The sequence below is a fragment of the Leucoraja erinacea genome, chromosome 8, assembly GCF_028641065.1.
Source record: "Leucoraja erinacea ecotype New England chromosome 8, Leri_hhj_1, whole genome shotgun sequence".
Taxonomy (NCBI): Eukaryota; Metazoa; Chordata; class Chondrichthyes; order Rajiformes; family Rajidae; genus Leucoraja; species Leucoraja erinaceus.
In genome coordinates this window covers 68,779,772-68,803,513 of record NC_073384.1, presented here as the reverse complement: position 1 = coordinate 68,803,513, position 23,742 = coordinate 68,779,772, and the positions used below count along the sequence as shown (strand labels likewise).

Sequence of the window (23,742 nt, the reverse complement as noted above, 5' to 3'; positions counted from 1 at the left end):
ATTGAACAACTGAGCGTGATTAACATTGAGATGCTGTACTCCTACTCCCAAACATTGGGGCATTTCCATGCACAACCTGCACAATCTTTGCATTGTGTTGTACCTGGAGTATATTTAGTTGAGACACAAAAAGCTGGAGTAACTCAGTGGGACAGGCAGTGACAGAAGGAATGGGTGACATTTCGGGTCGCAACCCTTCTTCAGATTTAGTTTATTTTAGTTTAGAGATACAGCATGGAAACAGGCCCTTCAGCCCACTGATTTCCTGCCGACCATCAGTTCACACCAGTTCCATCTTTTCCCACTTTTGCACCCACTCCCCACATGCTCGCAGCACTTCACAGATGCCAATTCACACACAAACATGCACACCTTTGAAATGTGATGGGAAACCGGAGCATGCGGAAGAGACCCATGTAAGTCCATGTGCAAATTCCACACAGAGAGCACCCGAGCTCAGAATGGAACCTGGGTCCGAGGCAGCATCTCTATCAGAACAAAAATCTGCTTAGTGTAAGAAAGGTTCCCTTTGTAATGTTTGCTGATGATGGCCATGACTCCACTATTTGTGGGTGGCAAATACTGAATCAAAGCTGAAAAACAAAGTGTAGGGGGAACAGCGGAACAGGCATCATTGTGGAGGCAAGTGGAGAGACAGCGTTTTGCGTTAGGACCATTCTTCATTCTGATGGAGGAGAGGGGAGAGGGCAGGTGAGGGGAAGGGGTGGGGCAGAAAGTGACAAACGATAGGTGGATGCAGGTGAGATGGGATGCTTGTCTGGAGTACTCCAGGATCTTTGTATGGTAGCAAGGGCTAGAGATGAAATGGGGATAAAGGGAAGCCAGATAAGGAGGTAGGTGGGGGAGTGAAATGCCAAGCCAAAGAGGTGGATATGGGTGGGAGGGGCGAGAAGAAAGAGGGGCAAATGTGGATGTTGTAGGGTGGGTAGAAGATGAGAGGAATGAGTAGAGGTGAACAGGGTGACAGGGTAGTGGGAGAATAATGTGAGTGTGGGTGGGATGAGAAGGGGGTTTGGAAGTTTACTTGATATGGGAGAATTCAATGTTGTTGCCATGGAAGCTGCGTAATTGAAGCACAAGGTTCCTGCTTGTGTGGCCTTGGGAAGGAGCGTTAAGATGGCCCACAGCCGATAGTGCCAGGCCGCAAGTGTTGAACAATATGATCATCTAATCACGTCTCTGCCTCACTGATGTAGTGGAGACAACAGCTCCACTACATCAGAGCGCCAAATGCAATAGATAAAGTTACAAGAGATGCAAGTGATGTCTCTGTCGCACCTAGAAGGGCTGATGGAGTCTCCGAATAGTTGTGAGGGAGGAGATAATTGAAATAAGGCCTTCAACCCAGCTTGTCCATACCAACCAATTGAGAGCTGCATCTGCAACAGCAGGAGGGAAACCATGTCTGCTGAAGAAAGAGGACATCTCAGATGTCTTACAATAGAATGCCTCATCTTGAGTGTTGATGTGACAGATGTGGTAAAAGTGAGTAGGGATGGTGTCTTTGCTAGAGGCAGAGGAGGAGGAGGTGTAGTCAAGTTCCCTCCTTATCTGGCCCCCATTTGTCTTCATTGCATCTCTAGCCCTTGTTACAATCTCCATCCATCTACTAATCACCTCTCACCTGCATCCACCTCTCCTTGCCAATGTTGGGCCATACCAGGCTTCTCCCATCTACTCTCGCAGTCTGAGCAAGGCTCCCTCACCACACAGGCATCCGCCTGATCTGCTGAGTTCCTCCAGGATTTTGTTTTTACTCAAGCTGTTTTCTTGTGTCATCACTGCATTTCCTCAGATTCATTGGTTTAGTCCATCATGTAATGAGGATGATCCATAATATTGTGGATAATTTGTTGCATGGTTCCATTTGCACAGAAATAAAGCCCTGAGAACACTCCAAGAAGCCATTAAATGTAACTACGAACAGTGGCAGATCTGGGAGAACTATGCTCTCACCTGCATAGATGTTGGCGAGTTTGGCGATGCTATTAAATCATATCATCGACTCATGGACTTGAAAGACAATTACAAAGATGTTCAGGTGAGTTCTTTGTAAATTGTGCCTGCATTTGCTGAGTTTTGTGCTGTTACGTTTTGATTAAATATAACCCACTTGTGGATAAGGAGGAGGTATTTGGTTTCCTATTCATTGATTAAAATTTTTTTCAACTTAACTCATCCCACCTTATTATTTATATGTATTTTGAAGAACCGTATTTGACTACAAAATAGTAGTTGCTCAGTGAAAATGGAAAGATGTGTTCAATTGGTAGTTGAGAACAATAAACTAGGATGAATATTATGGACACTTGGATGGTGTCGCCCACCATTGCTAAGGCAGCGCCGCCACTCCCAAGTGGCAGCGCTGCCTTAGCAGATGCGGCTCGCCTGCAGTCCGTCTTGTTTTTTTCTTTTTTTTTTGTTTTCTTGTCCTGTTTAGTTAGTTAATTTTAGTTATTAGGTTGTGTGTGTGTGTGTGGGGGGGGGGGGGGGGGGGGGGGGGTGGGAGAAACTTGTTTTAGTCTCTTCCTTTGGGCGGATGCGACTGTCTTGCTGTATTCCCCCCCCCCGTCCGTCCGTCCGTCTCCATCTGCACTGAGGCCTAATGGCGGAGCTGGCGGCCTCCAGCGGGGACCGACCTCAAGGGTCTGGAGGCAGAGCCAGCCAGGACTTACCAGCGTGAGGCTGGCCGACTTCGGGGCTGTGTGGTGGTGTTCCGGCGGCGGCCCAACTTCGGGGCTGTGGCGGCGTTCTGGCGGCGGTGGCCCGACTTTGGGGCTGTGGCGGCGTTCCGGCGGCGGCGGCCCGACTTCGGGGCTGTGGCGGCGTTCTGGCGGTGGCGACCCGACTTCGCAGCCTCGGAAGCTCGGCCGTGGGCCAGTGGACGACATCGTCGGGAGCTCGCAGGTCACAGGTTGGTGACCTGTTTTTCCGGAGCTCCCGCAACAACAGCTTCGTCCGCTGGATTGGAGGGCGGCAGCTTCGGCAGCTTCGACCGCCCCGGGCCGCGGAGTTTGAACCGGCCTGTTCGCGGAGCTCGGATTCAGCCGCGGGACTGACTTACTTACCATCACCCGGCGGGGTCACAACATCGGAGGCCCGGATCGCCTCAGCGCAGAGGGAGAACCAGGAGGGAAGAGACAAAGACTTTAAGACTTTTGCCTTGAGTGGTGCCTGGTGGACTCACTCACTGTGGTGGATGTTGCAAGGCACGAAATTTCGTTCAGACTGGAAGGTCTGAATGACAATAAAGGATACTTAATTTAGTAGCAGGATTCTTTCTGGATAACAATGAGATATCAATGAGATATCGGTCATCTTGACCATAGAACTAAGGAGATACTGGATGGGCTGGGCTTGTTTTCCTTGGAGCAGAGGGAGTTGGGAGGCACTTGATAGAAGTATACAAAATTATGAGGGGGCCGAGATAGGGTTGATAATAAGAAGTAATCTAACCAAGAAAGAACGCTCGCTTAGAATACCAGGCCAACACAAATCAGGCAGCATCTGTGGAGGGAATGAATGGGCAGCATTTCAGGTCATGACCCTTCTTGAGACTAGTTTCTCACAACTGGATTTTTTGTATAAACTAAAATGCGTAAAATCAAGGATATAGAAAAGAAACTGGAATCATTTTTAAATTTCAATGGGAATTGAGAAGTGAATGAGCTTTGGTGTAAGATTGAAATGTTGCCCTCAGATCTGAGGATTTGAGTATAGGAGCAGGGAGGTTCTACTGCAGTTGTACAGGGTCTTGGTGAGACCACACCTGGAGTATTGCGTACAGTTGCGTACAGTTTTGGTCTCCAAATCTGAGGAAGGACATTATTGCCATAGAGGGAGTGCAGAGACGGTTCACCAGACTGATTCCTGGGATGTCAGGACTGTCTTATGAAGAAAGACTGGATAGACTTGGTTTATACTCTCTAGAATTTAGGAGATTGAGAGGGGATCTTATAGAAACTTACAAAATTCTTAAGGGGTTGGACAGGCTAGATGCAGGAAGATTGTTCCCGATGTTGGGGAAGTCCAGGACAAGGGGTCACAGCTTAAGGATAAGGGGGAAATCCTTTAAAACCGAGATGAGAAGAACATTTTTCACACAGAGAGTGGTGAATCTCTGGAACTCTCTGCCACAGAGTGTAGTCGAGGCCAGTTCATTGGCTATATTTAAGAGGGAGATAGATGTGGCCCTTGTGGCTAAGGGGATCAGAGGGTATGGAGAGAAGGCAGGTACGGGATACTGAGTTGGATGATCAGCCATGATCATATTGAATGGCGGTGCAGGCTCGAAGGGCCGAATGGCCTACTCCTGCACCTAATTTCTATGTTTCTATCATGCAAGAAATCCAGTTGTAAAGATTTAGTCTAACCAGATTTTGAGTGTTTGATACAATAATAAGTGACTAAGATCCTACTTGTTTAGAGATACAGCGCGGAAACAGGCCCTTCGGCCCACCGGGTCCGCACCGACCAGCGATCCCCGCACATTAACACTATACTACATGCACTAGGCACAATTTTTGCATTTACTAAGCCAATTAACCTACAATTAACCTATACGCCTTTGGAGTGTGGGAGGAAATTGAAGATCTCGGAGAAAACCCACGCAGGTCACGGGGAGAAGGTATAAACTCTGTACAGACAGCACCTGTAGTCGGGATCGAACCCGGGTCTCCGGCGCTGCATTCGCCGTAAGGCAGCAACTGTACCTCTGCGTCACCATAATCTGTCATTATTTTTTCTAACTTTATCAAATCTTTTAGAATCATAGACTGATATAATGTGGAAACATATACCCCCACACTGACCAACATGTCTCAGCTACACTAGCCCCACTGGCCTGCATTTGGCCCATATCCCTCCAAACCCATCCTATCCATGTACCTGTCTAACTGTTTCTTAAACATTGCGATAGTACCTGCCTCAACTACCTCCTCTGGCAGCTTGTTCCATACACCTATCACACTTTGTGTGAAAAGTTATCCCTCAGATTCCTATTAAATCTTTTCCTCTTCATCTTAAACCTATGTTCTCTTCTAGATTCACCTACTCTGGGCAAGAGACTCTGTGCATCTACCCAATCTATTACCATCATGATTTTACACACTTGTATAAGATCACCCTCATCCTCCTGCGCTCCAAGGAATAGAGACCCAGCCGTCTTGACCTTTCCCTACAGCTCAGACCCTCTAGTCCTGGCAACATCCTCGTCAATCTGCTCTACCCTATCCAGCTTTTATTGTCACTGTTTTGTTCCCGACAAGAAACTATTACATGACATAGGACAAGCATCTGAATGGAGAGAGTGAGTTGTACGGATGTTGAGATAGAGGTTCACGTGTACCTCCTCTCACTTCATCTACTGCATCCAGTGTTCCCGATGTGGGCTCCTGTACATTGGCGACCCATAGTATAAGCTCGGCGACTGTGCTCAGCCTACAGGACCTCCCGGCTTTAACTCCTCTCCCATTCCCACACTGACCTTTCTGTCCTGGGCCTCCTCCATTGTCAGAGTGAGGCTGCTCACAAACTGGAGGTACAACACCTCATATTTTGCTTGGGTAGCGGTATGAATGTTGAATTCTCTCATTTTAGCTAGATTCTACAAACACTCCCTTCCCCCCATCCCCTCACTCTGCCGCCCCTTGTCCCCCTTCTTCCACTAAAAGTCAGTTAACCAGTTCTACAATTCGCAATGCTGTGATCCTGGGGTCACCACATCCCTAGCCAACAATCAAGCTATTCCCTGCCTGAGGTCACCTGTTACCAGCCCTGATTTGTTCTGGGCCTTCCTTGCTCCAGCCTTCCTCCCCACCTAACAATTAGTCTAAAGAAATGTCCTGACCCAAAACATCACGTATCCATGTTATTCACAGATGCTGCATGGCCTGCTGAGATAGAGCTCTTAATAATAGGGGATATGGGGATAAGGCAGGAACGGGGTACTGATTGGGGATGATCAGTCATTTCATCATCATGTCATGATCACAGTGAATGGTGAAGGGCCGAATGGCCTACTCCTGCACCTATTGTCTATTGTGCAGCATTCTGTGAAATGCCACCTATCCATGTTCTCCATAGATGCTGCCTGACCCGCTGAGTTACTCCAGCACTCTGTGAAACGTCACCTATCCATGTTCTCCACAGATGCTGCCTGACCCACTGAGTTACTCCAGCACTCTGTGAAACTTTGGATTATTGATTTGCACGTCTCTTCCAAAATCTTTTACTTGTTTTGTCAGATTAATTTTTTCTGCTTGTGAATGTAGCAGTGGGAAAAGATTATTGACTAATATAATTCACGAGTGAGGCCGCATTTAGAGTATTGTGATCAGCCCTGGGCACCATGTTGACCCGACTGGGCAATAGGGAGTTGAGTAGGCTGGAGTACTCTATTCCGTGGAACGCAGGAGGATGAGGGGTGATCTTTTAGAGGTGTATGAAGTCATGAGAGGAATAGATTGGGTAGATGCACAGTCTCTTGTCCATAGTTGGTGAATCGAGAACCAGAGGACATAGCTTTAAGGTGAAGGGGAACAGATTTAATAGGACTCTGAAGGGTAATTTTTTCACGCTGAGTTGCAAAGCCTCCAGCATCGCTCTGTGTGTGCGCGAAACGTTTAGAGGGGACGGGTTTAAAATTGATTTTCCCTAGGCTGTTCTCTTCAGCCTAGTTAATTATAACGGAAAATCGCTGGAATTTCCGTCGCTTGCTATTATTAGTTTTAAAGGCTTTATATAATCGTTGTAGTTTTTAACCTCTAAACCCACGCCACTGGCGGCAGGGTCTCATACAGCAGCAGTGGTTTTTTTTACATTAAAAAGGGATTAAGATCCCTTTATACAAAGTTAATGTTGCAATAGCTAATTTTCACGAGTGGGCAGGCCACTTTTTCGCTGATCACTGAAAAAATCCCTAATTATCAATCTTTATTTTCCCCTGTACCCGACTCCCCCCAGCATCTACTCCACCACCTACCAAGGCCCCTCCTTTCAACATCTCCACTGACCTCCTTACCCCTCCTCCACACTGCTTCCTCTCCCAGTTTGACCTGGTCACCCCTACTGAAATCTCCAAACTCATCAGCTCTTCCAAACACCCTACCTGCTCCACCGACGCTCTCCCCACTCCCCTGCTTCAGTCCTGCCTCCCCGTTCTCTTCCCCCACCTCACTACTCTCTTCAACTCCTCATTGTCCCAAGGAATCTTGTCAGACCCCCTCACCGCTTTCAAAACTGCTGCTGTCCACACCAATCTCAAGCCTCGAGAAAAAGAAACCTGGTCTTGATCCCTCCTCTCTCATCTTAACTACCTACCTCCCCAATCTCAACCAAGGCCCCTCCTTTCAACACATCTTCTTTCAAAAACCCTGGAGCGTCATCGTTGCGTCGCAACTTCATGCCCTTCCCCACCTCCTTGCGTATAACCTACTTGACCTCACCCCTCTAACTCTGGCAAGGAATTGTCCCCCCCTCCATAGCACAGAAACTGCTCTCCTCAAAGTCCTCAACGACCCTCACCTCTGCTGACACTGGTCCTCAACCCTCACCTCTGCTGACACATCCTCAACATCCTCATCCCTCCTCGACCTGAGCGCAGCCTTCGATACAGTGAACCATAACATCCTGCTCACCAGACTCAAAGACCTCGGCATTGAAGGCTCTGCACTAAGCTGGCTCCTTTCCTACCTTTCCAACAGATCCCACTTCATCTCTCTCCACAACCACACCTCTGCTACAGCCACAGTCACTCAAGGCATTCCCCAAGGCTCCGTACTCTGCCCCCTCCTCATCATCATCTACATCCTCCCCCTTGGTCAGATACTCCGCCACTTCAACCTGGACTTCCACTGTTACGCGATGACACCCAGATCTACCTCGGCACCAAATCCCCCCCCCTTGGTCAGATACTCCCACAACCTTCCCCCCCCCCCCCCCCCCCCCCCCCCCCTCCCATATCCCATATCAACTCCTGTTTGTCAGCTATAAAAACCTGGATGCAACATAACTTCCTCAAACTCAACAGCGATAAGACAGAATTCCTCCTCATAGGCTCCAAAGCCACACTCAGCAAAATCAATAACCCCACTCTCACCATCGACGGCACCACTGTCTCTCCATCTCCCCAGGCCCGCAACCTTGGCGTGATCTTTGATTCCACCCTCTCCCTTGAGCCTCACATCCGCCATGTCATTAAAACCTCCTTCTTTCATCTCCGCAACATCGCCAAACTCAGACCCTCTCTCACACCTCCCGCTGCTGAAAGACTAATCCATGCCTTCATCTCCTCCCGACTGGACTATTGCAACTCACTTCTCCTTGGCATCAGCTCCACCTACATCAACCGACTCCCACTGGTCCAGAACGCAGCCGCCCGACTCATCACCCACACCAAATCCTGGCATCACATCACTCCAGTCCTCAAACAACTTCACTAGCTTCCCATCTCCCACCGGATCACCTACAAAATCCTGATCCTCACCTACAAAGCCCTCGACCATCTGGCCCCCCCATATCTCGCTGACCTCCTCTCCCCCTACCAACCCTCACGGTCCCTCAGATCCACATCAGCCGGTCTCCTCTCCATCCACAAGTCCAACCTCCGCAGTTTTGGGGACAGAGCCTTCTCCAGGGCAGCTCCCAGGCTCTGGAACTCCCTCCCCCAACTGATCCGCATTCCGTGCCCCTCACCATCTTCCAGTCCCGCCTCAAGACCCATCTCTTCACCTCTGCCTATCCTTAGCCCCACGTCCCCCTCTCTTTTCATCTGTGCATTAATTGCCTCATATTGTGTTTTGAATTGAATTCTGTCTTTACTTTGTGTACTAGTCATGTCTCTACTATTTACTTCATTCCCCTTACATGTTTTTCCTCTACATGCTAAATTTTTGTAAGGTGTCCTTGAGACTCTTGAAAGGCTCCCATAAATAAAATTTATTATTATTATTATTGTTAAGAAAACAATGCCCTTCCAGCCACTTCCAGCATTATACATGGAGCAAAAAGAATCATTTCAGATACATTTTAGGTTCTGGTCATATCCACCAAGGTGCAATAAATGTCCTTGTTCACAGGAAGTTTACAAAGTAAACAGAGTACATTACAGAGTAATGATGAAGCAATAAAAAACAGAGGACCAGCATTAGGCCAACTTGTCCAGAAGGTGATGAATGGTGATGAATATCCCTGGCCTCATATCCTGAGCTGGCTAGCGTTTCTGCTACTGCTCACATTATTGTCAGAGCTGAACATGTGAGAATGTGGATATTAGATATGGCCGGCGCGTACCTTCAGATTGTATTATCTATCACTTTTTATTTTCCAAAACAAACATGCTCATGAGGAAAATGACCTTTCGACAATGGCATTGGAGTTGTGGCCTTACAAGGCTGTTAACAGAGCAAGTTGCATGAAAAATGTTTTTACCTGTTCAGGGCGGGACAGTGACACAACGATAGAGTTGCTGTCTGTACGGAGTTTGTACGTTGTCCCCGTGACCTGCGTGGGTTTTCTCAGAGATCTTCGGTTTCCTCCCAAACTCCAAAGACGTAAAGGTTTGTAGGTGAATTGGCTTTGTATAAGTGTAAATTGTCTCTGGTGTGTGTAGGATAGTGTTAATGTGCAAGGATCGCTGGTTGGTGCCGACTCGGTGGGCAGAAAGGCCTGTTTCCGCACAGTATATCTAAACTAAACAACGGTATGGACACTTGTCATATTTATCCCCTCTATTTATCACTTCTTTCTCTGGCTTTAGAATGTTGAACCTAATGTTGAAAAAATGTAGTGCATCCGCCTGTGTTTTTTGTAAAGTTGACCAGGACATCTTAGCACATTAGAGTTTGAACATTCTACTTGAGGGACAATGTCCCTGCAGATTTGGTAAACTTTGTGGTTCATCTTTAAGCACAGACAGATGAGTGTTTACATCAAATGTCAAGTTCACCAAAAGTGATGATCTGCCTCATTCATGGTAATCTGGTTGTTTCAGGTCCTGAAAATCCTTGTCCGAGCGGTGGAAGAAGGAATCGCAGATCACAAAGGGGATTCTGCTAAACCTTTGGCAGGGAGATTGCGGGAACTATTCGGTCGGGTGACTTCCAAAGTAACCAACGATGCTGAGATTTGGAGGTTGTATGCCAAGCTTTGTGGAGATGGGCATACAGTAAAACCAGAAGATAATGAAAAGGTTGGTACCAAATGCCGCTGTGGATTTCACTCTGAGCTTAAGCATCTTGATAAAGTCCAACATGTCTTGCCCACGTTCCTCTACCCACTCAAGACTCTCTCAAGATAGGGGAGGAAAACAACGAGGTCCTCTTCACCTCTGCTATTGAAACAGTTCCAGGAAAATGTGTGCTAACCCCAGCTGTTTCATGTGTTCATTCTCTGATGTGATCAATAGCTTGCAGACTGTCAAATTTGTTTGTTCATTTTACAGATGCCTTGTGCTTTTGGGGTGATCTGCTTGCGATTAGGGTGCTCTAAATCAGCAACGTTTTACAGTTTTTCTCTATGTTAAATCGCTATGTGTATGCATGCAGTTACTACACACTCCTTTCAGTTTCACTTTAGTTTATTGTCACAGTGAAAAGCTTTTGTTCCATGCTACCCAGTTAGAGGAAAGACAATACATGATTACAATCGAGCCATTTATGGTGTATAGATACATGATAAGGGAATAACGTTTAGTGCTAGGTAAAGCCAGCAAAGTCCAATCAAAGATAGTCCGAGGCTCACAAATGAGGTAGATAGTTGTTCAGGACTGCTCTCTGGTTGTGGTAAGATGATTCAGTTAGAAACATAGAAAGTAGGTGCAGGAGGAGGCCATTTGGCCCTTCGAGCCTGAACCGCCATTCAATATGATCAGGGCTGATCATCCAGTACCCCGTTCCTGCTTTTCCCCCATAATCCCATGATTCCGTTAGCCCTAGGAACTAAATCTAACTCACTCTTGAAAACATCCAGTGAATTGGCCTCCACTGCCTTCTGCGGCAGAGAAATCCACAGATTCACAATTCTTTTGGTGAAAAGGTTTTTCCTCTTCAGTCCTAAATGACCTATACCTTATTCTTAAACAGTGACCCCTGGTTCTTGACTCCCCCAACATCGGGAACATTTTTCCTATATCTAGCCTGTGCAGTCTCTTAAGAATTTTCTATTTTCTATAAGATCCCCTCTTATCCTAAATTCCAGTGAATATAAGCCCAGTCGATCCATTCTTTCATCATATGACAGTCCCGCCATCCCGGGAATTAACTTGGTGAACCTACGCTGCACTCCCTCAATAGCAAGAATGTCCTTTCTCAAATTAAGAGACTAAAACTGCACACAATACCACAGGTGTGGTCTCACCAGGGCCCTGTACAACTGCAGTAGGACCTCCTTGCTCCTATACTCAAATACTCTCGCTATGAAGGCCAATATGTAATTTGACGTTTTGGTTCGAGACTCTTCTTCAGTCAGGGGAGTGGGCAGGAGAGATATAAATGTAGTCAGAGACCGTAAGACTGGTGTGAGAACTGGGAAGGGAGAGGGGATGGAGAGAGAGGGAAAGCAGGGCTATTTTAAGTTAGAGAAGTCTATGTTCATACTGCTGGGGTGTAAGCTACCCAAGTGAAATATGAGGTGCTGTTCCTCCAATTTGTGCTGGGCCTCACTCTGACAATGGAGGAGGCACGGGACAGAAAGGTCAGATTGGGAATGGGAGGGGAGTTAAAGTGCTGAGCAACCGGGAGATCAGGTAGGTTAAAGCGGACTGTGGAGGTGTTCAGCGAAACAATCGCCAAGCCTGCGCTTGGTCTCACCAATTTACAGGAGTTGACACCTGGAACAGCGGATACAATAGATGAGGTTAGAGGAGGTGCAAGTTGTGATATCTTGAGCTCAGACACAGAATAACAAATTAACTCACTGCTGACTGGAACTTCACTGCAGAGCTGTCTGTGGTTTATTCAATCATTTACAATCCTCCAACCAAAGGTGGCGCTATTACAACTCCTCCCACCTTAATGAAAACATTATCGCCTTGTTGACAATTTTGAATATAATATAAACGGTATGAATTTATTACAATCTTGTCTGATTACTTTTATATAACAATAAAATTAGGACATCAGGCATATATGTTGCATATACAATTGACAAAATAACTTTACAAATTAAACCGAACCGCTGGGTTTCTCCTTCTTTCTGGATATCTTCCCGTACCAAACGTTTCTGACTGTTTAGAACCACATGGACTCATTTTTGATCGAGTCAAGTCTTTCTTTTAACCTACATTCAAAGATTCCAGTCCATGAGTCAATTTTGTTTAAGAGGGAACTGCAGATGCTGGAGAATCGAAGGTTACACAAAAAAGCTGGAGAAACTCAGCGGGCGCAGCAGCATCTATGGAGCGAAGGAAATAGGCAACGTTTCGGGCCGAAACCCTTCTTCAGGCTGATCGGGGGCTTGTCCCCACCCACCCCCGCCCCCGATCAGTCTGAAGAAGGGTTTCGGCCCGAAACGTTGCCTATTTCCTTCGCTCCATAGATGCTGCTGCACCCGCTGAGTTTCTTCAGCTTTTTGTGTAACAGTCAATTTGTTTGACTGTCTGTCAACCACACTTGAACCTCCATTTTCTGGCTGGTTCAAACGCTCGCTATCTTGTGTACCTTCTTGTACCATTTCTGGTTCATCCGTTGGTACCGGTACTTGAGTGGTTAACAAATTATCTGACTCGTCTCATTGATCTGGTTGTAAACCTGTCTGTGTTTGCATAGGCATGACATGGTCAATCTGTACTTTTCTCACCTTCCCACTTCCAAACATCTTGACCACGTATGTCCGTGGTCCGCACTTTCTCACTACTCTGCCAGGTAACCTCTTCACCCACTTGTGATGATGGGTTTTCACCTGTGCCTTCTGATTCAACTCAACAGTCCATTCCTTTATTCTACTTCTGTCATGATTTGTTTTTTGTTTCTCCTGTTTGTTTCTACTGTTTCTCTTCTACTGTTTGAGCCAAGTTTGGTTTCAACAGTGAAAACCTTATTCTGGGTTTTCTTTTCAAGAACAGTTCAGCTGGTGTTCGACCAGCAGTGGTGTGAGGTGTGTTTCGATGTGTAATCAGAAAGTTAGCCAGTTTGTGAAACAGAGACAACTGTCTTTTCTTTGGATTTGGATCCAGCAGTTTGACTAAACTCCGTTTTACAATTTGTACTGTGCATTCTGCTGCACCATTTGAAGCGGGATGGTATGGAGCGACTCTAGTGTGTTTTACACCATTCCCTTTCATGAATTGTGCAAACTCTTGTGAACAGAATTGTGCTCCGTTATCAGACACAATTTCCTCTGGAAATCCATAGGACGCAAACAATCCTCGTAAAATGTTTATCGTTTTGCTGGATGTATTTTTGTTCATCGGAAACACCTCAACCCACTTGGGGTGACTATCAATCCCAATGAACAATTGTTGTCCATCTAACTCTGCAAAGTCAACGTGTAATCTTTGCCACACTCTAGCCGGCCATTTCCATGGCTGTAGCGGTACTGTTGGTGGATTCTTTCCAACTGCTTGAATGTGCTACACTCTTTCCCCATTTGTTCTATGTCCTTACCTAGACCAGGCCACCATAGATAGCTTCTAGCTAGAGTCTTTGTTAGACACATTCCTAAATGCTGATCGTGAAGATCTAGCAATTTTGGTCCATATTTTTCAGGGATTACCACCCTCGCTCCCCACATGACACAACCTTGGTCTCCTGAGAGTTCATTCTAACGTACAAAGAATGGTTTCAGTTCTGCCTCTGAATCCGGCAATTTGTTTGGCCATCCATTGTAACATACTCCTGTACTCTTGACAAAAGTCAGTCAGTGCGAGTAGCCTTCCGAATGTCTCCTGAAGTGATAGGTAACTCATCTACATGAGAGAAATAAAACTTGTCCTCTCTGTTTGGGGCAACCTCCGATTCCAAAGGTAATCTAGACATGGCATCAGCATTGCTGTGCTCTGCTGCCTTACGATACTGAATATCATACTGGTATGCAGACAATATCAATGCCCATCTTTGCATTCTGGCTGCTGCCAGAGTTGGTATGTGTGTTTTTGGATTTAGGATCACTGTCAACGGCTGGTGATCTGTCTCATTGTAAAACTACAAGATATTAAAAATGTAAGAATGTAAAAACATGTAAGAGTCTGCTTTATTCCAGTGTCCCACTTTTCCTCTCCAGGCCCTGCAGTATCTCAGTAAAGCGTATCGATGTAAAACACAATCGAGTGGCTGGGAAAAAGATGCAGAATCTTTCAAGGAAGTGGCTAAACAAGCAATAGAACTTGCACACGGTAAGTGGCCATTGGCTCGCATATTCAGTCACACAAGTTCACAAGTTATAGGAGTAGAATTAGGCCATTCAGCCCATAGGCCCCAGTCCTTCAGTAAAGACCAGGTAGGGGAAAGCGGCTCCTGCCAGCTGTTGCTTCAAGAGCCAGGAGTCTGATTCAAAATGTGTGGAATTCCCTGCCATTTGTGGAATTCCCTGCCACAGAGGGCAGTGGAGGCCAAATCATTGGATGGGTTTAAGAGAGAGTTAGATAGAGCTCTAGGGGCTAGTGGAATCAAGGGATATGGGGAGAAGGCAGGCACGGGTTATTGATTGGGGACGATCAGTCATGATCACAATGAATGGCGGTGCTGGCTCGAAGGGCCAAATGGCCTCCTCCTGCACCTATTTTTCTATGTTTCTAAAATTGAGAGGAAAAGTTCTAATGTGGGGAGAAACTTTGCATAGAGATTATGTTCCAGAACTTGAGGTCCATCAAAGTGGCATAAACAGTATGAATCAGGAGCATTGGAGTCAAATTGTATCGAGAATATTGTGCATATCTGTGCGGACGGAACAAGAAGGGGGAAGCAGCCTAAAGACACTGCTCTGTTCGGAGCCAGCACTGGGTATGTGCTACAGCAGCAGCCCTGTGATCTCAGGGTCGGTCAGTGCTCAACCTTCGGGTCCTGCCCACCATTCTGTGCAGTCTGAACCAACCAGAGAAAATGTTTCATTTGTCTGCTGAAAGTTTGCACCATCCTGCAGTTTTAAATTGTGTTCACACAAGATAAGGATTTTGTTTTAGTAAGAAGAGTTTTTCAAGATTCAAGATTCAAGATTCAATTTAATTGTCATTTGGACCCCTTGAGGTCCAAACGAAATGCCGTTTCTGCAGCCATACATTACAAACAAATAGACCCAAGACACAACATAATTTACATAAACATCCATCACATCGCTGTGATGGAAGGCCAAAAAAACTTATCTCTCCACTGCACTCTCCCCCCCCCCCAATGTCAGAGTCAAAGTCAAAGCCCCCGGCTGGCGATGGCGATTGTCCCGCGGCCATTAAAGCCACGCCGGGTGGTGCGAGGTCGCACACCGGTACTTGGTGTTAGAGCCCCCGGCGTGCGCTCGCAGAGTCCCGCGGCCATTCCAAGCCGCGCGGGGCGGTGATGTCAGGCCCCGCTCCAGGAGCTCTTCAACCCCACAACTTGGGCGGGAGAAGTCGCCGTTGCAGGAGCCCTGAAAAGCGGTCTCCCTCCAGGGACCCGCGGGCTCCCGGTGCCGCCGTCCGCCAGACCCGCAGTTGCAGCCTCCGAATCACCGGAGGTCGGGCCGCAGCAGCAGCAGCGCTCCACCACTGCTCCACCCGCTCTGGACTCGGCCAGCTCCGCGACGGTGAAGTGAGTTGTCAGCACCAGAGTCCCCGGTCTTCTCCTGTTGGAGGCCGCTCCTCGTTGCAGCCCCAACGACAACGGAGACCCGACAGAAAAGGTCAGGTCTCCCGTGCAGGGAGAGATTTAAAAGCTACCCCCTCCCTCCCCCACACACACACACCCCAACAAAAAATAACAAAAACTACATAGAAACATAGACAAAAAATAATAAAAACGCGGACGGGCTGCAGAGGCCGCTGCCGACGAGAGTCGCGCCGCCTACCGGAGCTTTTAATACAAAGTTGATATGGGTACTGTGTCTTAGAAAATACTAGTTGATATACATGCAATCTAACACTGGACTTGGAACTGTGCCTTAATGAGTTGTGTTTGTTTTTGTGGGATTTTATTTGTAGTGTCCATTAAATGCAGCGAAAGCAAAACGAACCCTCAGGAGGCTGTGCAGATGCTGACGTCAGCCCGGCTCAACCTACGTGGCCTGTCCACCAAAGCACAGGTAGGACGCATCAAGTTTCTTTTGTTAGCTTTAAGGAGCTGATTTTTGTTTTGTTTTGTAGCCTTGAGCTGCACAGGGGCAGTTTCATAGTTAAAATTTACAAGGCCTATCCAGGAATCTGCCTAATTCAGAGGATGGCGTGTTCTTGTGATGTTGGGTCTGAGATGTACGGATGCCAATGCTGCTTTTGTGCTTTTCACAGCTTTAGAAATTCTGAAACATGTGAATTTTGTATTATCAGGATTTTCACACAGGCGAACACAATGACAATTCCGTGGCAGTGATTCATTTTAACATCCATCTTCCAGTTGAAAGGTGTACGGATGTCAGTTTGAAGAGGCGTCTCCACCCCAAAAGGTCACCCATTCCTTCTCTCCAGAGATGCTGCCTGTCCCGCAGTTGGCTTGCATATAATCCATACCCCTGCATTTCCAAAGGTCTTTTAAATGCCATTATCATATCTGCCTCACCCACTGCCCCCGCCCGGAAACCTGTTTCAGTCGCTTAAGTGCCTGTCCCACTTGGCAATTTTTTCGGCGACTGCCGGCATCATATCAGCATCGCCAAAAGATTTTGAACATTTCAAAATCCAGCGGCGACAAAAAAATGTTTCGACACGTGAAAAAACACCGCGCGTCAATGCGTCATCACGCTGCAAATCTTCCGGTGACCTGATACATCAGTCAATGATGCCGGCAGACGCAGAAAAAATCGGCAAGTGGGACAGGCCCTTTACCATCCTCGGTGTAAAGAAGATTTGCCCCACACCTCTCCTTTAAACCCTACATCTCTCACCTGAAAACTATGCCCTCTAGTATTTGATGTTTCCTTTTTTTTTTTTTTTGTTTATTTTATTAGAAGTTAATACAGTGCAAAACAGTACAGTGGAACCTAATTTTAGGTGCCAACTATGTAATACCGTAATCCATTCTACGTACAACCTCTAGTTTTATGTTATGAGAAGGAAGTAAGCAAGACAAGAAAAAGAAAACAATAGAAAGAGGAAAAAGTGGAAAAATAGATGGTAGAGAGTAGAAAAACGTGAAGTGTGTATATAAAAAACAAAAAAGGAAGAGAGAAAGTGGAAAGTAAAAATAGAAGAGAAGGCCCCTTAAAAGAGAATTTTTCAAATCTATATTCGGAGATGTAGATCTATCCGCATCATGAACTGAAATCAGCAATCTTTACGGTACCGCTGCATCACATGATTCCAAAAAGTCGATGAAAGGAGACCAACTCCTTAAGAATTGGTCATATTTATCTATTAGTCGGAGTCTCATTTCTTCAAGGCGTGCTATGTCCATCATATTCCTAATCCACATTTTAACAGTTGGTATGGTTGTATTTTTCCAAAATTTAAGTATCAATTTCTTTCCAATTATTAACCCATAATTAAAAAAAACATTTTGATCTTTATTTAAATTTGATGTTTCCATCCTGGGAAAAAGGTTCTGACTGTCTCCTCTATCTATCCCTCTCATCATTTCATATACTTCCATTAGGTCTCGCCACAATCTCAAGTGTTCCAGACAAAACAATCTAAATGTGTCTAATTTCTATTTGTAGTTAATATTCCCAAATCCAGGCATCGTACTGGTAAACTAGCTCTGCACCCTTTCCAAAGCCTCCACATCCTGCAATGGGGCGGCCAGAACTCCACACAGTACCACAAATACAGCCTATAGATCTGTATCATGACTTTCTGGCTGATGCACTCAATGCTCTGGTGAATGAAGGTAAGGGGACCATATGCCTTCTTTCACACCCAGTCTACTTGCTTTGTCGCTTTCAGGGAGTTATGGACTTGGATCCCAAGATCTCTCCGTACACCAATGGGGTTAAAGGTCATGCCAGTAAATCTATATTAAAGGTACACAAAAATGCTGGAGAAACTCAGCGGGTGCAGCAGCATCTATGGAGCGAAGGAAATAGGCGCCATTTCGGGCCAAAACCCTTCTTCCTAATTCTATATCGTAATTCTATATTTTCCCCTTACATTTGACCTCCCAAAGTGCAACACCTCACACTTGCTCAAACTTAAACTCCATCTGTCATTTCTCCCCTCATTTCTGAAGATGACCTATATCACACTGTATGCTTTGGCAACCTTCCTGACTGATGGCAACCACAGCAATCTTGGTGTCAACTGCAAACTTACTAATCAACCCGTCTACACTTGCGTCCAAGTCATTAATATATATTACAAACAGCAAAGGTCCCAGCACAGATCCCTGCAGAACTCCACTGGTCACTGACTCCACTGAATGGCCCCATTCTGAGACCCCAGCCTGACCACCAACTTGTTGTCAGTCTCTCTCCCAGGGCCGCGGCCTCTGGCTTCCTACCAGCTCCATGCATCCTTAACAGATTGGCTGATTAAATATAGAAAGCTAGAAAGTGTGTACATCAAGTAGTTGAATGAGTCCCAGGGGAACAGTGCCTCTCATTTGCCACGGATTTCAGTACCAGTGAATGGCAGGGCTCTGGGGAGTGTTGTTGAAGGTTCCTTGAAGGTGGAGTGGTCAAAAAGGCATTGGGTCATTGGCCCTCATCATTTAGAATATGGATGGAAACATCCTTCACCCATGCCTTCTCTCCGGAGATGCTGCCTGTCCCGCTGAGTTACTCCAGCTTTTTGTGTCTATTGTCTTTCTGCTGACTGGTTAGCACGCAACAAAAAGCTTTTCACTGTACCTTGGTACACGTGACACTGAACTACACTAAACTCCATACAGACACTTTGTAGGAGAATTTCTAACAGGGGCACATGTCTATCACTAGAGGAACTCTACGGTTACCACAGGGAACCTCATTCATGCTATTAATACCAGCCTGACAAATAATCTTCATTCGCACTCGTATCACTGTGGTCGGCATCCTCAAAGAAACAGCAATCTCCAGCCATTGGAAGTGTGTTGTTGGTATTGTACCTGTGTCTCATAAAAAGCATTCTTCACAATCTTGCAATATTCAGAACGTACATCCTGAAACTGAAACAGTGTCCCTTGAAATGGAGAGCGGGAAAACATAGTTTTGTAAACCTCACAATGCAGGATCATGATCTTAATGACATTTATTAAAATGGCAAATTGTGCCACACTGCCATGTTTTTAGTTCAAGTTAAATATATTTGATATATATTCACAAATGTTCGATTAATGTAAGACATAATCTAAGAGATTTAAAATTTTACATAGATTATATTATTCAAAAACAAGATTGAACAAATTTTATCCAAATATCCAAATGTATCCAATTTGTGATAAATGTCTATCCCAAAACGCAACTATAACACACTCCTTAGTTTCCTGCATAAATCTTTATAGATTTCGGAGTGATATTTTCAAAATATTTACAAAATTATTCAAGACAAGAATGGAACCTAATACTGAAATGATTACATTTGGAGTAATAGAAGATGGGAATAAATTGAGCACTTCGCAAAATTTATTTTTTAACTATGGTTTAATAATAGCAATAAAATTAATACTTAAATTTTGGAAAAATACATCAATTCCAACGCTTAAAATGTGGATTGCAAGCATGTTGGACACCGCACATCTTGAGGAAATGCGATTCCTCCTAATGAATAAATCAGACCAATTCATAACGAGTTGGTCTCCATTTGTCGTCTTTTTGGAATCATATGGTGCAACACAATTGTAAAAACTAACTTTTTCAGGACTGGACGAGGGTTGGACAAGATTATAAACAATGATCTCCTTACCCTTTTTTTAAATTATTATTATTTTTTTTAATTTAATGTCTTATTCTCTTTTTTCTATTTTCTTTTTCTCAACTTTCTTCATTCACTCGTCTTACTTCTTTTTCTTCACACACTATATATCTCACGCTTTTCTATCCATTACTATCTAATTTATTTTTCTTATTCTAATCTTTCTTTAATATAACAAAAAAAAAAGAAGCTGTACATAAAATGTATTATGAAAATATATATTAGGCACTTTGGTGCCATATGATTGTACTTACTTCTAATAAAATAAAATATATTTTTTAAAAAAAGTAATTACTCATTGTAATTAATCCTAGTATTTCTACGGAGAGGATGAAAAATAGATTAAACAACTGAATGGAAAAGCTGCAAACTTATATATATATATATATAGATTATAATTATATATATTATGTATATATATATATATATTATATATATATATATATATTATAGATATATTATGTATATTATATATATAATATGCATACATATATATAATATATTATATATATATATTATATATATATCGTATTTCCCAGCAATGAAGAAGCACCTGCGTCTAAGACGCAACCCATTTTGAGTCGCTAAAAATTATGAAAAATATTTTTAAAAAGACATTCACCGTGGTGGCGGCCATTTCCATTCGCCGTGGTGGCGGCCATTTCCATTCACGGCCATTTCCAGTGCAAAACACAAATAATATATACACCGGTGCTGTAATTAAAAAAATACAGCGGTAGGAATAAAAAAACATTTAATTGTGCACGGAACAAAGATTACAAAATGGAAAGCATTCTAATCTTCAAATACCCAAAATTCACTGCTCCCATCCGAATCTTCAAAGCATAATACCGGTAATTCATCAGGGTCATCACTGCTGTTTGACAATTTACAGAGTTAAACAACTTAAACAGAATTTACACAGCTCCGACCTACACCAGGTGTTTGAAGTGTTTGAAATGGCGAAGATTGCCATTTTGTACTGAAACGCTTCCTATAGGCCAAGGGTGTCAAACTCGTGAACCTCGGGCCGCGAAGGAGTCTGTTCCGGCCCGCGGGATGATTTCCCTGATTACCAGAGCGGGCATGAAGTCGCATTTTGCCCGTGACCTCAAATGAGATAAAATGAGTTTGACACACCAGCTGAACTGCAGATGCTGGTTTAAATCGAAGGTAGACACAAAATGCTGAGGTAACTCAGCGGCTGAGGCAGCATCACCGGAGAGAAGGAATGGGCGGCGTTTCAGGTCGAGACCCTTCTTCAGACTGATGTCAGGGGAGGGGGAGAGATAGAATGTCTCCCTGTAATGTCAGACTAGTGCGAGAACTGGGAAGGGGGAGGGGATGGAGAGAGAGGGAAAGCAAGGGCTATTTGAAGTTAGAGAAGTCAATGTTCATACCACTGGGGTGTAAGCTGCCCAAGTGAAATATGAGGTGCTGTTCCTCCAATTTGCACTGGGCCTCACTCTGACAATGGAGGAAGCCCAGGACCGAAAGGCCAGATTGGGAATGGGAGGGGGAGTTAAAGTGCTGAGCAACCGGGAGATCAGGTAGGTTAAGACAGACTGAGTGGAGGTGTTCAGTGAAACGATCGCTGAGCCTGCGCTTGTTCTCGCTGATATAGAGAAGTTGACACCTGGAACGGTGGATAAATATACTGTATATACAGGAGTGGCCGCTAAAATCTTTAACTTTCTTGTGTTTTTCTTCCCCTCTTTGTTTCTTGCCTTACAGCAAGTTTATATTGACTTTGCTTCGGGTGAAATACAGAGCGAAGTAGCTGATGAGAAGAAGACGATGGACAATTTGATTCTGCAGCTTGAAGAGCTCGGCGACCAACTGAAGAAAACAAAGAACTGAATCAAATTTCATCAAGAAAATAACGTTGAGAAACATTTTCTATGAAACTTTATTGACATTGCAATTGTATTGATTAAATTAAATATTTCCTTTACATATTTTCAGCTCAAAGATGTATTTGATATTGTCCATATTTGTTTCTTCGGGAACTATGTGGTTGACCCAAAGATCCTATAGCAGAGCTCTGCTATGGGATCTTTGGTTGAGGCTATAACCATGCGTTTGGTCAGGAACTGTGGGCATCCTAGCTACAACAGCAGTTATTGTTGATTCCAGATTGTAGTGTCCTGAGCTGAACAGTTTGTTAGGCGATATCAGAAGGCAGTTAAAAATCAACTAAATCAATATGGCTCTTGAGTCCCAAACTTCTTCTGGAAGATTTAGTAGGTTTATTTATCTGAAGGACATCAATGAACTAAATACAATTATTTTTGATACTTAAGTAGTTTTATTTTATCAGAATGAGATTTTTAATTCCGATTTATTAAGCTCTTAAATACGAATTCCCTTACCAGTTTGATATTATTCCAAAGATAGACACAAAGTGCCGGAGTAACGCAGCAGGTCAGGCAGCATGGAGAACAGGGATAGATGGCGTTTCAGGTCGCCACCATGCTTCAGACTGATGTTGCGGGGCAGGGGGGGGGGGGAGGGGGGGGGGGGGGGGGGTTAGTTGGAAGCGAGAAAAACATTAGACCAAATCAGGGCCGGCAACAGATGACCTCAGGCAAGATGGTTCCATCAATAGGCCGATTATTGGCTTGCGACGGTGTGGGAATGGGAAGGGGAGTTAACATGGTTAGCAACCTCTGTATCACCAGCAAGGACTGGTGGGGTCGCTGGAAGGAGTCTCCACTCCTTTCCGTCTTCCATAGACACCGTTTCCACCCCAACTCACTGGTTCACTCAGCTCTTCCCACTCAAACAACCCCCTCCCCAGATACTTTCCCCGATAACCGCAGGAGATGTAACACCTGTCCCTATACCTCCCCCCTCGACTCCGTCCAAGGACCCCAAGTCCTTCCAGGTGAGACAGAGTTTCACTCGCACCTCCTCCAACCTCATCTACCACATCAGTGTTGCTGAAGTGGGCTGCTTTACAAAGTTAGACAAAGGGTGAATGCTGAACACACGCTTGGTCCACCAACGCCTCCTGGATCTCCTGGTTGCTAACAGGCAAACTGGAGGAACAACACCTCATATTTATTTTGGGTAGCTGACAACCCAGCGGTATGAATATTGAATTCTCAAATTGTAGGTAATTTCTATAAATACCTCCCTCCCTCAGCAACACAAGCTTTTCACTGTACCTCGCTACACGTGACAATAAACTCAACTCAAACCCTTCACAAGATTTGTGAACTCTGCCACATACTTGCGATGTCACAACACATTATAGGCGTCTGGTTTGGCTCGGTCACAAGTCTTTGGTTTTAAGTCTCGGGCTCTATAAGTTTGTGCCACACCAGGATTTGACACCAGAATCCAGATTAACAATTGAGAAAGTGATAAAGATGGAGGGACCATTTTTCAGATGAGATGTTAACTGCAGGTCTCAGATGCTTATTCGGTAAAAGATAATAATTACCGAGCATCACCAGAATACATAGAAACATAGAAATTAGGTGCAGGAGTAGGCCATTCGGCCCTTCGAGCCTGCACCGCCATTCAATATGATCATGGCTGATCATCCAACTCAGTATCCCGTACCTGCCTTCTCTCCATACCCCCTGATCCCCTTAGCCACAAGGGCCCCATCTAACTCCCTCTTAAATATAGCCAATGAACTGGCCTCAACTACCCTATGTGGCAGAGAGTTCCAGAGATTCACCACTCTCTGTGTGAAAAAAGTTCTTCTCATCTCGGTTTTTAAAGGATTTCCCCTTTAGCCTTAAACCGTGACCCCTTGTCCTGGAGGT

At 45.0% G+C, this 23,742-nt stretch overlaps 1 protein-coding gene across 2 annotated transcripts in view; it reads left to right on the top strand.

The window, feature by feature from the left end:
• Positions 1-21,934, top strand: part of ttc27 (tetratricopeptide repeat domain 27) — a 154,248-nt gene extending 132,314 nt beyond the window's left edge. Inside the window, exons 16-20 of one of the 2 annotated variants that reach the window (XM_055639932.1) lie at positions 1,897-2,062; positions 10,013-10,210; positions 14,239-14,350; positions 16,143-16,227; positions 21,698-21,934. In XM_055639932.1, coding sequence (XP_055495907.1) covers positions 1,897-2,062; positions 10,013-10,210; positions 14,239-14,350; positions 16,143-16,183 — 517 coding nt within the window. In that variant the 3' untranslated portion in view covers positions 16,184-16,227; positions 21,698-21,934. Of the gene's footprint in view, positions 1-1,896; positions 2,063-10,012; positions 10,211-14,238; positions 14,351-16,126; positions 16,228-21,697 lie in introns of both variants that reach the window. The other variant, XM_055639931.1, reaches the window with a different exon arrangement.
• The last annotated feature ends 1,808 nt before the right edge of the window (positions 21,935-23,742 follow it).